General features: G+C 35.0%; 1 protein-coding gene across 8 annotated transcripts in view; it reads left to right on the forward strand.

The window, feature by feature from the left end:
• The window catches only part of PRUNE2 (prune homolog 2 with BCH domain), a 320,816-nt gene that overhangs the window by 59,273 nt on the left and 245,269 nt on the right, over positions 1-16,274 (forward strand). For all 8 annotated transcript variants that reach the window (XM_074196709.1, XM_074196711.1, XM_074196710.1 and 5 more), the window contains exons 2-4: positions 4,506-4,610; positions 4,925-5,127; positions 11,549-11,712. In XM_074196709.1, coding sequence (XP_074052810.1) covers positions 4,506-4,610; positions 4,925-5,127; positions 11,549-11,712 — 472 coding nt within the window. The remainder of the gene's footprint in view (positions 1-4,505; positions 4,611-4,924; positions 5,128-11,548; positions 11,713-16,274) is intronic.

The following is a 16,274-nucleotide window of genomic DNA, read 5'->3' on the forward strand; positions in this document are numbered from 1 at the left end:
AAGGCAAGGCTCTAGAATGAAGTGTCCCACAGAAGAAATGTGGACTTGAGTAAGGCAGTGAAATGTAGAGCCCTGGGTAGACAAGGGAGATCATTAAGGCTTGGGGAAGAAAGGCTTATCACAAGATGGAAATGAGTAGTGATATGGGTGGTGTCAGGGATGATATGATTCACCTTTGGAAAGTCCAGTTCAATGGGATAAACTACTTTTAATAGCTTTCCAGGAGCTGGTGAAAGGAGTGTCATTGTCCTTTCATTCAGGAAAAACTTGGTGTTCTGAATGGAGGGGAATTTGCCATTCCTGTTTTGTGTACTTAATTCTTATCTAATTTCATTCCTGCTTTATACCAAAAAAACAACAAAACTCAGTCATTAAAATTTCTCATTTTCATGTAGTAAAATTTTATTTTTAGGTTTTTGCAAGGCAAATGGGGTTAAGTGCCTTGCCCAAGGCCACACAGCTAGGTAATTATTAAGTGTCTGAGACTGGATTTGAACGCAGGTACTCCTGACTCCAAGGCTGGTGCTTTATCCACTATGCCACCTAGCCACCCCAATGGTAAAATGTTTTGATGAACTATTTTGGGTATATTTGTTAAGAAAGGTTGAACTAGGAACTACACCTAATAATTCTTCAGAATGGTTGGCCCAGTGAAGTGGTACAGTGAAAAGAGTACTGATTCTGAAATTCAAAGGACCTCAGTTCAAATCCTGCTTTTGATGCTAGTGAGCTGTATGATCCTGGACAAATCCTCAAAATTTCCAGGACTTCAGTTCAGTTTCTTCATTTCTAGAATCCTTAGTAGAACTGCATCTTTCATCTTATAGATAAGTTCAAAGTTTTCTTCTGTTATACACACACACACACACACACACACACACACACACACACACAAAACCATCTTATTTGTTAACCTCATCAACTATACCTCTCCATTTCATGGTATGTTGGAGGCAACATGGTCTCATGCAGGAGTTAGTATAGTGTAGAACAGTTGTTCCCAATCCAAACTATCAATCAATAATATAACAAGACAATAAGATGGCTAGTGAGTCACTCCATGGACTGATGACATGAACCTCTGGGCTTCCTTGGGAAGGAACAAAATAGGGCTAAGAGATGGGGGGGGGGGGGGGAAGAAGGAACAGGATGCAAGGAAGAGAAGTCCATTTGTAAAAGCTTACTGTGAGAAGTAAAAACATTTCTATTTTGTGGTCAGTGAAAAATTTGCCATGGGCAGGTAGTTAACAGAGGTACTTGAGATTAAGCAACCACTACCACAACTCTGGAAAAGTCCAGGATACTGAAAAATAATCCTGTTAGTCTTACTACTTTCCATCTCTTAGAGCTTTGGGAGCAAAAATGAGGTAATGTCTGTTAAAACCTTTATATTTCTTGGAAGAAAGCCATTGTATGGTAATATGATTTCCTAATGCATTTGCTTGAGATGTAACAAAGTATAATTCCATTTGCCTAAATTCCATTAGGTTCTTCCAGAACACTTGTCTGTGTAGTGTACCTTGGGAGAAGAAAACATTGAAAAAGCCTCAAGGCTAAAGATGACTCAACCAAATGGATCAGTTGGGCAGTTTCTGGGGTTAAGTTCAAGGTTTTCAACAGGAAGAGGTTAAAGCTACCTTTTTTGTTTTGTTTTGTTTTTTGTTTTGTGGGGCAATGGACAACTTGCCCAAAGTTACACAACTAGTAAGTATCAAGTGTCTGAAGACAGATTTAAACTCAGGTCTTCCTGATCCCAGAATTGGTTTTCTCTCCTCTAGGTCACCTAGCTATCCTGTTTAAGTCATTTTTTATAAAGAATAAAAGTAATGTATGAAGGGACTGGTCACTGTTGTGACTCAAAGGAAGGCTGAATAGATATGTCTAGACTCTTCTCCCTACTTCTTTCTTTAAGAGAGGGGAAGCAGGAATTTGGTACCAAAGACCACTCTCCTCTCATCAGAGAGAAGGGTACTGAATTAGAAATATATCATCTTTTTTGTTCCCTTAAATATTGTTATTCTAGGAGATATGATTAGCTTCTATCTAACTTTTGATTGCTTTGCCACTTTGGGGAGGGATGAACCCAAAGTTCTATCAAAATCATAAGCAAACAGAAATCAGTAAAGACAGGCATGAGGGAATATAGAGTTGACAATATAGAGAGTGGAGCTTTCTCATTGAAAGCAAGATTACATATCTTAATAAAGATCTCATACAAGGGGAAACTCCCTGAAGCCTCTAGAGTAGCAAGCTGGACACAGTGGAGAGTGCCCATTCCTTTCATGCTTTTTGTCCAGAGTTTTTGCTTCAACAACATAAAGTGGGGGTGATCTACTCTATCTTCTCTTTTGCATTTGGAAACCAGGAGTACTCAAAGCCACTTAAAGCTTGGAGAGTCAAGATTATGACTTGAAGAGTTCAAGATTGATTGTTACAAGCTTGAGCTCTCTGCTTGTCACTAACTCCTCTCTGACCATCAAGCAGGGTATGGTTTTTCATCTCCACCAATAAGGAGAGAGTCCCATAACAATGGGTTTTGGGATAGGGTTTCACTTCATAGAGTTTCTGACAGTATGTGAACTGTATTGTCTTTCTACTGATTGAGTACCTCTTTCATATACTAAATTTGATTGAATAACATTATAAAATCAGGTATAGGCTCTGCAGCAAATGTAACCTATAGAATCTTGTACCAACACACTATTTGTCTCCTGTTTATCAAAAACCATTATAATCACTTTGGAAATGAAGCTGATATAGAAATAAAAAAACCCCAATAATATCTTTTAAGTTTAAGATTATGGAATATAGGAAAAATATGGTAGGATTAGAAAAGAACAGGTGGCATAACAAAAACAGAAAAGAATGTAGCCTACAAAGTTTAGATCAATACTCTGGCAGAATTATTAAAACTTAGTGTTAAAGAGAGAGCAATAAATCTATACAAAAGGAAATGGTGGTCACAAATAACTAGTATGCAGATCATACTGTCTAACTTCATTTCCTTTTTTGACAGGGTTATTGGACTAGATTGGGAAGAGTGCTGCAGATAAAGTTTACCTAGATTTTAGCAAACTACTTGATAAAGTGCTGTTTTACTCTTGTTGATAAGATGGATAGATGTGGCATAAAACAGAATTAAGGTGGTTTTGGAACTGATTAAATAATAAGACCAAAAGAATAGTCACTAAGATTCAGTATTAGCTTGGAATGAAATCTCCAATGGAATATACCAGGAATTTGATTGTCCCTATGTTATTTAAAACATTGATTATGACAGAGACATAAACAAATGCATGAAATAGCATTTTGAAGTAGTATGAGATATAGCTTCTGCTCCTATTGGGCTTATTTTTCTCATTTGGTGAGAATATATTTGTAGGCATTGCAAGATATATAGGAAGCCCTGTTGATCCTATGAATGCAACCACAAATAAGAAGGCAAGATCTAGGGATCTTTAGGGTGCATTGCCAAGTCAAATAGCAATGCCTGGCTCTCTAAAGGCAAAGTAACAGAGTAGATGATGATGAGAACCAAAGAGTCAGGATATAGTGACCCTATAGGGAAGATGGTAAGGTCTAGTGGACCTCTTTCTTACAGGAAACATGATAATTGGTAACTCTCCACTCATCCAGATAGTGTAAGTAGCCACATCCATTGGTGGTGAGAATGTGTGATAGAGGGTTCCAGTCATTGTAAAGATGGAGGACATAGGTCAGAGGCTTAGAGTCACTCAATTTTCTTGGGCTTTTATTTAACTCATGGAATGGGATGGAAAGTTTGGGTTCAGGAGCCATGGGAAGAGTAGACTACCACACTTTTTCCAGGAGCTATGACTAGAGTTGATTTGGTTCTAAAACTGGAAATAGGATAGGCAAAGAATGGTATGTGTTCTGTGACAATTGTGGAGATGACTGAGGAGTAAAGTGAAATGTGACTGGAGCTGAGCCTAGTCTTAATGGGCTACTGAAGCCACAATGAACAGGGACAGCAAGTTGGATGGTGTTAAGTCTTCAAGTGTTTGATTCCTGGTCCATGGATCATGGTAACTGTTAAGGAAATGACTGGAAAGTCAAGCATATGCTAAGTGTCACTTGAATGTGTTTTTAAAATAAGGAAACTCAGTTCACTAGAGGTCCAAGTCAGTCATCATTTCAGTGATTTTTCTGGCAAAATGGTAATTGGATCATGCTTTATTTATTTGGCAGCAAATTGTGGTAATCTTAACTTGAAACTTGTGGTATTCTCTTCATCTTTTAAAATTTGGAGACTGCAATTTTCTCAACATTATTAATATTTCCTATATACTTGCTTTTTCATACTTTCCATTATAAAGTCAAGGGATTAATTTGTTTCCAAAGAACTTCTAAAGGACTGTCAACAGAGCTATATAAAGTTTGGGGGTTTTTTGGGGGGGAGGGCAGAGTGGGAACTGGGGAAAGGCTGAGATGTTTTACTTTATCTTGGCAAATAGAAATGATTATTTAATTTGAATTTGTTTCAGAATCGGAGCAAACGCTTGGAAAAAGTCCATGTGGTTATTGGACATAAGTCATGTGATTTGGATTCACTTATTTCTGCCTTCACCTATGCTTACTTTCTAGACAAGGTAAAAAGAAAAAGACAGGAATCCAAATGTTATCCCAAAGTCATGTTTGCTTTAGTTTATAGTCAATATGTGTATGTGATTAGCATAATTTCTTCCTGGAAGGGAACAGCTACTGATTCTACACATCCTGATTTGCTGCCCTGGGAAGCAAAGCATAAATATGTCATATAGTTTATTCAGAAATACAATGTGAGGTTGAGTGCTCTCATTTCCTCACCATTCAGCCTATAGCTTTTGAAAAATCAGTTGTTTCCCCCAATCCTCTTTTATGGTTTTCTTTGACTGAAAAAATTCTTTTTTTTTTTTTATGACAGGTCAGCCCTCCTGGGGTTCTGTGCTTGCCAGTGCTAAACATACCAAGAACAGAATTCAACTACTTCACTGAGACAAGGTTTATTTTAGAAGAGCTAAATATTTCTGAATCAATTCACATCTTCCGAGATGAAATCAATCTGCATCACCTAAATGAGGAAGGGAAATTATCATTAACACTCGTTAACAACAATGTGCTGGCCAGGTATGGTAGCCTCAATAAGATTAAAATTTAATTTCTTTTAAATTCTTTCCTTAAAAGTAGTTCTTGAAATAAAATCCTTCCTTTGGTTAATGTCATGAGTAATTTAGTGAAGTAACTAAAGAAAGTAAGATTCTATATTACATTTTGTCTATACTCATTAAAAATATTTAGCAACTTTGTCAATGATGTGAATTAATCAAGTCACTGGGCACTAAGCTAAATATTTTGTATACAAAGAGAACCAAAAACAACCAACCAACCAACCAACCAACAAACAAATAAAACCAGTCCCTTCTTTCTTATTTAATTTTTAAAGACACAAAATGAGATAATTTCAGGCAATAAGGGATAACCAAATCAAGAGTCAAGAAGAACTGATAAGATTGGAATGTTAGGGTGAATCTAATGAAATGAAATTTAATTTTACATATGTATTTTAAAAAATCTTGCAAATATAAGATATAAGGAAACTATATGAAAATTATATGAGAATTTTAGTGGACCACACGCCCTTTATTAATCAACTATGTGGTATTCAGTCAGTCAGTGAACATTTATTAAACTCCTTTTGTTTTGTTCTTGTTTAGTTTTCAGTCATGTTGACTCTTTGTGACCCCTTTTAGAATTTTTCTTGGCAAAGATAATGGAGTGGTTTGCCATATCCTTCTCCAGTTCATTTTATACATGAAGAAACAGCAAACAGGGACTTCAGGCTTGGTACTTTATCCATTGTGCTATCTTCAGGACCACCATTCAGCACCTTCTTATGCCAGTCACTGTGCTAAGTTCTGGAAATACAAAAAAAGATAAAAAGTCTCTGTTCTCAAGGAACTCTTGAGTCTCAAGGTAGAGATAATATGCAAACAACTATGTACAAAAAAATCTGTATATGTGAAAATTTGAAATAATCAACAAAAGGAAGGCAGTAGAATCAAGGGTAATCAGAAAATGTTTCTTGAAGAAGGTAGAATTTTAGCTAGGACATGAAGGAAGCCAGAACAGTTTTAAAAGCTAATATTAACTTAGGCTGCATTAAGGAGAAATTTATTAGCTTAGGAAATGATTGTCTCTTTCTGCTTTGCCTTTTTTAGAATACATATAAAGCAGAATATTCAGTTCTGGGCATCATATTTTTTAGGAAGAACATAGATAATATTTGAGACTATCTGGAGGAAGACAATCAAGAAAGGGAAGGGCTTTGAGGTTAAGCAATATAATGGTCAGTTGAAGAACTTGGGGATGTTTAGCCTGGAAATGACTTGGGGATGGGGAGAGGAGAGGAAGACCATCTTCAAGTATGGATGAAGGATTGCATTTGTTCTCCTTGATGCTAGGTGACCAAACTAGGAGAAACCAGGTGGCAATTAGAGAGGCAAGTTTAGGGTTGATGAAAAGAAAAATGGATTCATGATTAGATCTAACTAAAGGGGGGATGGTTTATCTCAGGAAATCTCCTCCTCACTAGAAGTATTCAAACAAAAGTTGGAAGATAAATGTGTTGGTGCTACAATAGAGAGGATTCTTGCATAGGAATGTTGTTCCAGTTGCCTTCTGAAGTTCTTCTGGGCTCTGATTTTCAGTGGTTCTGCAGATAGACTGTAAAGCTATACAAGTCATATGAGAAGATGGGTTGTATTTTTCTTCTCTTGTGGTCAAATGGTAAGATGTGTTGGGCCTACATTATTCTTTTTTTTTTTCAGAAATGACATTTTTGAGTAGGATGTTCTCAGGTAGGTCTATAAAAAATTAATGATAGTAATTGGCCTGGGAATCAAATTCTGTGATCTCCCTGGCCTGATCTCACCCTCTATGAATAGGGAGCTTCTTCTTTATATGTCTGTCTCCAATGCTTAGTATAGTGCCTGGCCCATTGTAGATACTTAAATGATTATAATTCTTTTCATGCACCATCAAAAAAGTATGTGTACAAGGAAGTTATACTAGGTGATTCCTGAGGGTTTTTTTTTTTAATTCTCTAAATTTTTACTATCATATTACTTTACTTGTAAGTGGTTATAACTTTGTCTGGTAGAGGACAGTACCATTGTGGATGCAGTTGTACCCCATATAGGGAGTGGCTAACTCTTGAGATTAAGTGAGTTAGGAGATTAAGTGAGTTTAGGAGATTAATGGAAAAGGGGAATAACAGGACCCTGGAAGATTGGAGGTATGACTTCTCTGAAGAGGAAGTACCTCTCTTCTTTCCTTCCCAGAAGCCTCTTTTCATATTATGCTAGCTATGATTCTGAGTGCCCATAAATGATGACAAATACTCAAAAATAGAACCCTATTTATGAAAAAACTCAGTGATCTCAAAAACTATAGGACCCTAAGACTTAAAACTGAAAGGAATCTTTTGTACCATTGAGTCATTTTATAAATGTGATACAGTTGTAAGTAATGATGAAGCTGCTGGTTTTAGGAAAAACCTGGAAAGATTTACAAGAATTGATTCTGTTGTTTGTCTTTTGTTCTCAAAGAGGACCATGACATTAGGGAAATGATGCCATACAAGTAACTTAGAATTAAGTGAGGAGAACTGTGCAAAGTCCCCAATCTCACTTTCTCCTCTAAAATTATTTGAGTCCAGTATCAAGATATAGATCAGGATGACTGGAAATAAGCCTGGACATAATGAGAGAGCTTGACCTTTTTAAGCTAAGATTTTTAACAGGTCTCACTTTGACTGAAGCAATTTCTATTCAGTTATTAAGATTAGGTAAGAAAGAGATTAAGGCAAAGAAAGACCTCTTTAACCCAATCAAAACCTCAGGCTTTCTGGTCAAAATAGAAATAATTGCTATTTACATTCACTCTGAGCCCAAACAGAAGGTCCAAACAATGACCAAGAAGGGTTTGGGCTTGGAACCAATTGTTGACCAATCAATAAAGGATTTGGATTTAAGGCATAGTCCTTAAGAAAGAAATTAACCAGTAAATCCTGAGATATCTGGCAATCAAAATTCATATTCCTTTGGGCAGAACACTCACTGGTAAGGGTGTCTCAAGACTTAGGTCTTGTCCAAAGGGAAAGGAGACAAAGGAGAAGGAAAAAGAAAGAGTGAAGAGAAAAAGTCAATGGAACAGAAAAGGGGGGAAAGAATTTGTAGAAAGGGAACATCTAATAGTATATGAGTCCCCCTTTATTTGCTGTTCTTCCAACTAGATAATCCATCTCCCAACTTCCTACCTTTTTACCAACCATCTCTCCGGCCTGAAATGTTTTGTTTTTTCATTTCCTTCCTTGACTTCTACCAGAAAAAAAAAATGTCACTCCTACCCCAACCAAACCCCTCCATTACTAGTAACATCCTAATGAGACTACTTTTCATTTAACAATATTCAGAATGTCCAAAAAAGCTTTAATTTGGTTTCAAGCTCATGAATTAATGCAAAATGTAATGAATGAAACCAGAGAACAATTTATGCAATAATAACAATAATGAAATCCAAATAACTGCAAAACTTTGGAACTTGGATCACCTAGAAGACTCATGATGCAAAACCCTTCTTTTCTCTAAATATATTGAAGTATGATTGAAGGAAATTGAAGCATGATTGTATTGTTATTATTATTATTATTTTGACATTGCTAATGCTGAAATTTGTTTTTACTTGACTACACATATTTGTAATAGGTTCTTTCTTGCTTTCTTAATGGATTGTGAAGGTGAAGATGGGAGGAAGAATATTCAGAACTAAAAACAAAATAGAACTGAATTTTGAGAAAATGAAACATAGAGAGATTATGTGAATTGTCTAGAGTAGCAAGTATCTGAGTTAGAATTTCAACTTCGGTCTTACTGATTCCAAATCTAATGCCATATCTCCTACACCATATTGCCTTCTGTCCTATGGTATGTTTTATTCAAATGGTATTCTTTAAAAAGAGCTTTACAACTAGAAATCATACAATGATTACATACTTTTCTCATCTCCTTTTGGAATCCCTAACTTCATTTAAAATATAATTCAAAGGTCACCACCTACCTAAGGTCTTTTCTGATTCCCCAAATGTTAGAGTTTCCACTAAAAAAATTTCTTTGTATTTGCTTTGCATGTGTTTTGTATGTAATTATATATATGTGTGTGTATACATGCTGCTTTCTCCAATGCAATGTTTGAGAGTAGGGACTATTTATCTGTCTTTGTACTTTTAGCACTAAGCACAATAGGCACTTAATAAATGCTTGCTGATTATTTGATTTTATATGTCAGGCTCTATCAGTATCAGCCAATTGACATACTAAACCTCTGTCAAAATTCTGATCCTCAACCTTGTAGTTGGTTTATTTAATGACCCTCATTAGGGGTTATTAGCATATTAAGAGGATATTGAAAAAATTTCAATTAACTATAGGGGTAAAAGAGAAGAGGAGCACTTTGTTAGTTCACTAAGCACCATTTTGATGTAAGAGTCTGTTGTGAAGATAGTTGTTATAAATTAAATAAGTTGTTTTATTGTGTCTATGGAAAATTTTGTTGATTGTTGGTAAATATAAGCCAGAGCAAATAAAATAAAATAAAATAAAAATGAATTCAAGCAACTAATTTTTCATTAACCAATTCTTTGCATGTTTATCTTTGAAAGCACAAGTAGTCTAATTCATCATTGAAATGTGTTCACATTTAACGTAAAAATTTGCAATTAGATAACCAAGTAATAGATAGCATCATATAGTGAAAAGAAAATTAGACTTGGAGACAGGGGACATGAATTCAAATATTGACCTATGTGGCCTTGGATAAGTCATTTAATGTTTCTTGCTCTCAGTTTTATCATCTTTAAAATGAAGAAATAAGATTAGAATGGCCTCTAACATCCCTTCCAGTTCTAAATCTATAAAGAACTAAGAAATTTTAGAATGAAGAATATCAAATTAAGGCACCTAGGTGTTATAATGGATAGCATGTAGGAGTTGAAGTTGGGATGATTTTGGATTCAAATTCTGCCTCAGATATTTTCTACCAAATAAAAATAACATAAATAAGTGAAAAATAAAAATAACAAAATAAAAATAAGGTGTTTTGCCAACTTTCAAGCATATATATATATATATATATATATATATACATATATATATGTGTGTGTATGTGTGTGTGTGTGTGTGTGTGTGTGTGTGTGCTACCTTAATATTACTAACTAAATTTGAGATAGAGAAGTTTTAGAGGAACAATTTCCAGTTTACTTGGGTTCTCATACAAAATAAAATGATATGTTATCGAGCTTCTGTGGTGACATATTTTCTAGGCCAAAAAAAACTCTTCTAAAATCATAGCTATTATGGAGCTGGAAGGCATATAGTGGCAATGAAGAAACAGTTCTCATTTTTCCTAGTCTAGAACTCTTGTCTACATCAGGAATCCTCTCTCCCATTGTTTTTATTAATTGAGACCACTTGTTTCAAATTTTCTTTTTTTCAGAGAAAATTGTGTCAGATTATGAATCCTCACACAAAAGCTTTTTGAAAAACACTTAAAAAAAGAAAAAAATCTGTCAGTAATTTTGTTGCTGGAATGAGTCAGTAAGTATTTATCAAGCAGTTCTTTAGCTGCTTGTATGAATTGAAAAAATTCACCTTAATCTAAGAAATAAAAGGAATGTTATGAAACATGAAAATCAATTCAAATCTTGGACATCATATTTTAATTAAAGCTCAATGGAGAATTTTGCTAGCCTCTGTGATCTTGTGCAAGTCATATCATCTCTATTGGCCTCAGTTTCTTTATCTATAAAATGAGCAGGTTAGATCAGATGACCTCTCTTCCACCTATCTTCCCTTCCACCTCTCTCTCTTTGTTTCTATAACTCTTCTATCTGTATGTGATTATATTTTAAATCCTATTTAGAGATATTAACCTAAAAGGAAATTTTTAAAATTTCTATCATGGTCACTATTATGAACTTTCAGGGGTTATGTTAATTCTCTATTCTTTTAAAAAAAAAGAAGTCTATTAAAAGTCTCTTTCCCTCAAGTCAGCTCAAGCTCAGTTATAAAGAACAATGGGGGAAGTCAACAAATTCTGTGTTTTTTTTTCCCTAATGCCACTTCTGTTAAATATTTTGATGACAACAGTTTGGACAAGCCAGGGAATTTTGTAGAGATGAGTCAGTCACTTACAGAAAATGAGCTCATACATAGACAGCTCAGAGGTGACCACTTGCACAATAATTTATCTTGCATTTAGAGATCAGATTGCTAATGTCCTCCTCAAACTGATTTAGCATAAATGAAGCAGATGTGAGTGAAATGTAGCCTCCTCCTTTGTGGTGTGAGCAGGTAAACATTTTGCTTTGACTAATGATAGGAAATTGATTTGTAGGTAACTGCTTGTATATGATAAAGATACAGTAAATGCAAAATAAAAAAGCAAATATCTGTATTCATCTCTCCTTTTCTTCTTTTCATTTGTGTTTTAGTGAAGATAAAACTTTAGAATCTGCTGTTGTCAAAGTCATTAATCCAGTTGAACCATGTGATACCGGCTTTGAGTTCCAGGAGTCTTCTTCCTCCCTTGTGGCAAAAGAAATTCTTCGGGAGGCCCCTGAGTTAGTCACTGAACAACTGGCTCATCTCCTCAGAGGTGAGAGATTATACTTTCTATTAAATACTGAAAGGCTTAATGGAGTGTTTCTCAATCTGCTCATGCAGAAAGAGTGTGATCCATTCTTTGGTTAACAATCCCTTTAAAGACCACGGGAAGCTTCATAAAAGAAGCAGGGAGTAAAGAGTTTGTTAAAGAGTAACATTATATTGAATATTAAAAATGTGCATTTAAAAATAGGCATGAGGGATCTTTGCTGTTTTGTTAGATACGAATATTAAATGGAGCTATTGCACAACAGTTGGGGAGCTGGTATAACTCTTCTGGCTGTTTTCATACCATCCAGGCCATTTTTGGTGTGGTATGAAAACATATTCTTTGCAGTGGAAAATATCTATTGAGTGTCCATACTCATATGTTTAAATAGTTTTTGATTGTATGTGTTGATTTTTGGTGAATATTAGCCAAAGTAAATGAAATAAAAGTGAATATAAGTAACTAATTTTTCTTTAACCAATTCTTTTCAAGTTTGTGTATGAAAACACAAATAGCCCAATTCATCACTGAAATGTACTCGTCTTTGGGGTAAAAATTTGCAGTTAGATAACCTTGCAATAGTCAAACAGTAATATATTGTGAAAAGAGAACTAGACTTGGAGACAAAGCACATGGGTTCAAATGTTGATCTGTGTGACCTTGGATAAGTCACTTAACATTTCTTGGACTCAGGTTCATCACCTATAAAATGAGGAGATCAGATAAATGAGCAGATTGGAACAGATGACTTCTGAAGTCCAGATAATTCACTTTGTAACTTTTCTCGACATTTTGTTGTGAATAAATAAATGAAAATCATTTATTACGCATTGATTATGTCTAGACATTGTGCTAAGGACAAGAATACAAGCAAATAAGACAATTCTTGCCCTCTTTACTTTCTATTAAATCAAATCAATGCAGCTATTGTGTCTCATCAGCCTCTTTTGCAACATATTGAAGTTCATGGGTTCCTTCTCAGAAGGAAGATTTTAAATGAATAAAATGAAATGTGCAGAATTACAGAGGAAGTCAATTATATTAAATATAGGTAACAAATTTTTTAAAAGTTTTACAGACCTTAGTCAGAATCCCTGACATATAGGATGTTGTTGGTAAGTTGTTTTCCAGGTGTATTCAACTCTGTTGACCCTATTCAGGGTTTTCTTGACAGAGGTACTAGAGTGGTTTTTCCATTTCCTTTTCCAGTTCATTTTACAGATGAGGAACTGAAGCAAATAGGGTTAGATGACTTGCCAAGGGTCACACAACTATTAAGTGTCTGGGTCCAGATTTGAACTCACAAAGAGTCAAATTTAACTGAGAAACAACTGAACAACAAAAGAGTTGGTGACAAAAATGTGTTTTTTGTAAGTTGTAAAGCTATGTAAATATGAGGTACCACCTTCATGATTATTACCTATCTGTGATAGTTTCAAGTAGCAGAGACGTCAATCTAGCAATATAAATATTCTAATTTCTAGTGCTTCCTATTTTTCTAGTGCTTTCTACATTGCCTGCTAGTTCATCATAAGGATGTACAAATCATAATTGAAATCACTAGCCCCATTTTGACTTGTGTGAAAAACATAAAAAGAAGACTTTTCTGCTTAGCTTATTTCTCCCCTTATAATGCCTCTTGAAAATTGTACAGTTTGAAATTATATTTGCTACTTTTTTTCAGAATAATTAGTAGAGGCAAATGAAATTACTACAGATTAATACCAAGGAAGATATAAGAAAGGAAGTCAGAATGGTTGTTTACATTTTAGTAAACTGTTATATGAGTCTTCTTCTGATCTCCCTCCCACCAATCCTGCTCTGCTTGTACAGGGAAAAGGTAGCAAACAGTATCCATGCCCCTTTAAATGTTTTAGAATTAATGGTCCTGGTAAGCCCGCTATTAAATATTTTGTCAGCTTCAGTTCTCCTTAGAAGTGCTGTATGGGAACACTATGCCCTTAACTAAGCCAAGGAAGGATAATCATTAATCTTTGTGACAGAACCAGAGAAGAAGGCATTTAGGAGTTTTAAACAAAGGGGTGGTAGTTAGAATAAAACAAAAACTCTGGTACAGGGAAAATGCTGTAAATAATTTTACGTAATAAGAGTTATAACTTATATGTCTCTTTAAGATCTGCAGACTGCTTTACCTATATTATCTCATTTTGTCCTCACAATGACCCTGGGAGATAGGTACTATTATTGTTCTTATTTTAGAGATGGGGAAACTGAGGCAGATAGAGGTCAAGGGATTTCCAGGGCCACTCAGCTAGTTTGTTTCTGAGGTTGAATTTTTGAATTCATGTCTTCTTAATTTTAGGTCTGGTAATCTGTCCACTTACCGCCTAGGTAGCTCATGTACTATGCTAGCCAAAACTTTGGTTTGTTTTACAGAAAACACAAGAGCTATTGAGTGCTTATTTGAACACTAATTCCTTAGCACTAAATTCAAGAAACTGGTTGATAACTTATTTGTGGTGCTTTAGGGGAAATTTCTACATGGGACTAAACTAGATAGCTTCTGAAGCCCCTTCTATTCTAGAATTTGATCTATGTATCTAGGTATTCCAAAGATGGATAAGGCATAGTTCTAAATGGTGCTAGACAACATACAATAAATGATTGTTGTTATTTTGTAGACAACAGTAACATGTTCTTTAACTAAAATATATTAATTGAAATATTTAACTGAAACAAAAGACTAAGAGAAAACAGAACCTTATTTTCATTTTTAGTGATACCAAGAGAGCCATGGGGTGCCATGATTAACTAGAATGGACCTCAGACAGCAGCCTATCTCTTGTGCCTGTAGTTACAACCTTTCCAGATTGGGATTCCCTGGCAGAAATTGTGCTCTCCTGGTGAAATCTTTGTGAACTTATAGTCACTCAAAATCATGCAGTGATTAGGACAAATAATAGGATCATACAGGATATTTATTAGGATTATAATTCTGAAATTGGACCCTGTTTTCCACAAGGTTTAGAGGCTAACTAGCTAGCCATGGTTCCAGAGAAATGTGGGTACAGCTCTTTCTTCTCTCTGCTGTATTCTGGGTGAACTTAGATAAATCACCTAGCAGTGCTTGAGGCAGTTATCTAAACCAGAAGGTATAGACCTACGTTGATAGAAAAAGTAATTTTTTGAGTCAGTGAAATCTAGATTTAGCATCTATTCCAATCCTTTTCACTAGGAATATGCTTGGAGACTCTGACTTTCCATTTCTCCACAAGGAGAATGAAGGACTAACAACATAAAAGACAAGAAATAATAATTAATAGTCACATTTATAGGGTGTTTCAGGTGCTTTCTTCACTGTAGTCCTAGGAGGTAGGAAGTACAAATGTCATTACCCACATTTTAGACATGAGGATCTGCGAAGTGAGATGATTTGCTTAGGGTTACACAGTGAGTCTAGTCCTTGATCCAATCTAAAGAAAGCAAGAAAGCAAGAAAGCAAGAAAGCAAGAAAGCAAGAAAGCAAGAAAGCAAGAAAGCAAGAAAGCAAGAAAGCAAGAAAGCAAGAAAGCAAGAAGAAAGCAAGAAAGCAAGAAAGCAAGAAGAAAGCAAGAAAGCAAGAAAGCAAGAAAGCAAGAAAGCAAGAAAGCAAGAAAGCAAGAAAGCAAGAAAGCAAGAAAGCAAGAAAGCAAGAAAGAAAGAAAGAAAGAAAGAAAGAAAGAAAGAAAGAAAGAAAGAAAAAGGTTGACAATACTATTGCCCTTTTAACATTCTCAAAAAGGTAAAATATATAACTTTAGGAAAGAAAGGAGAAAGGAAGGAAAGAAGAGAGAAAGAGAGAGAAGGAAGGAAGGAAGGAAGGAAGGAAGGAAGGAAGGAAGAAAGAAGGAAAAGAAGAAAGAAAGAAAGAAAGAAAGAAAGAAAGAAAGAAAGAAAGAAAGAAAGAAAGAAAGAAAGAAAGAAAGAAAGAAAGAGGAAAGAAAGAAGGAAAGAAGGAAAGAAAGAGAGAAAGAAACAGGACAATAGTTCTATTAACCTAAAGCTAATGCAGAGTTTTGTCCTGGATTTGTGCCAAAAGCAAACAATGAGAAAACCTGCCAGAGTCTCCCATATCTGTATTATTTTATTTCCCAAGAGATATTCATGCAAGAATTGTTGCCAAATGCTAGATCTGTTAAATTGCTGAATCATTACAAATACCTTTTATTGTTATTATTATTACTATTATTATTATTATTATTTGGTAGGAACAAGCTGACAATGATAAGATTTAGGTTACTGATCGTGAAATCAAGACATTCCCATAAACTACCCCTCACACAGATTTGTGTAAGGTCTTAGAGGATACAAGAGGGAAGCCAGCATTATAACATGTGTGGCAGCACTCTGGAGGACTGTGATAATATCTGACATTTACACTATTGAAACTTTTATACTATTAGACCTTTTGGTATCAGTCTAGTTCCTTCTACCATTAGTGTGATGATGCATTTAAAAAAGAGAAGTGATTTTATTGTTTTGATAGTTTGAATTAGCAACATCAAAAACATCCTTTTAAGGAGATCTGCTCATGGAAGAGCAGTGCCAGATTTTTCATCTCTCTC

This window comes from Macrotis lagotis, chromosome 8 (assembly GCF_037893015.1).
Source record: "Macrotis lagotis isolate mMagLag1 chromosome 8, bilby.v1.9.chrom.fasta, whole genome shotgun sequence".
Lineage (NCBI taxonomy): Eukaryota > Metazoa > Chordata > Mammalia > Peramelemorphia > Peramelidae > Macrotis > Macrotis lagotis.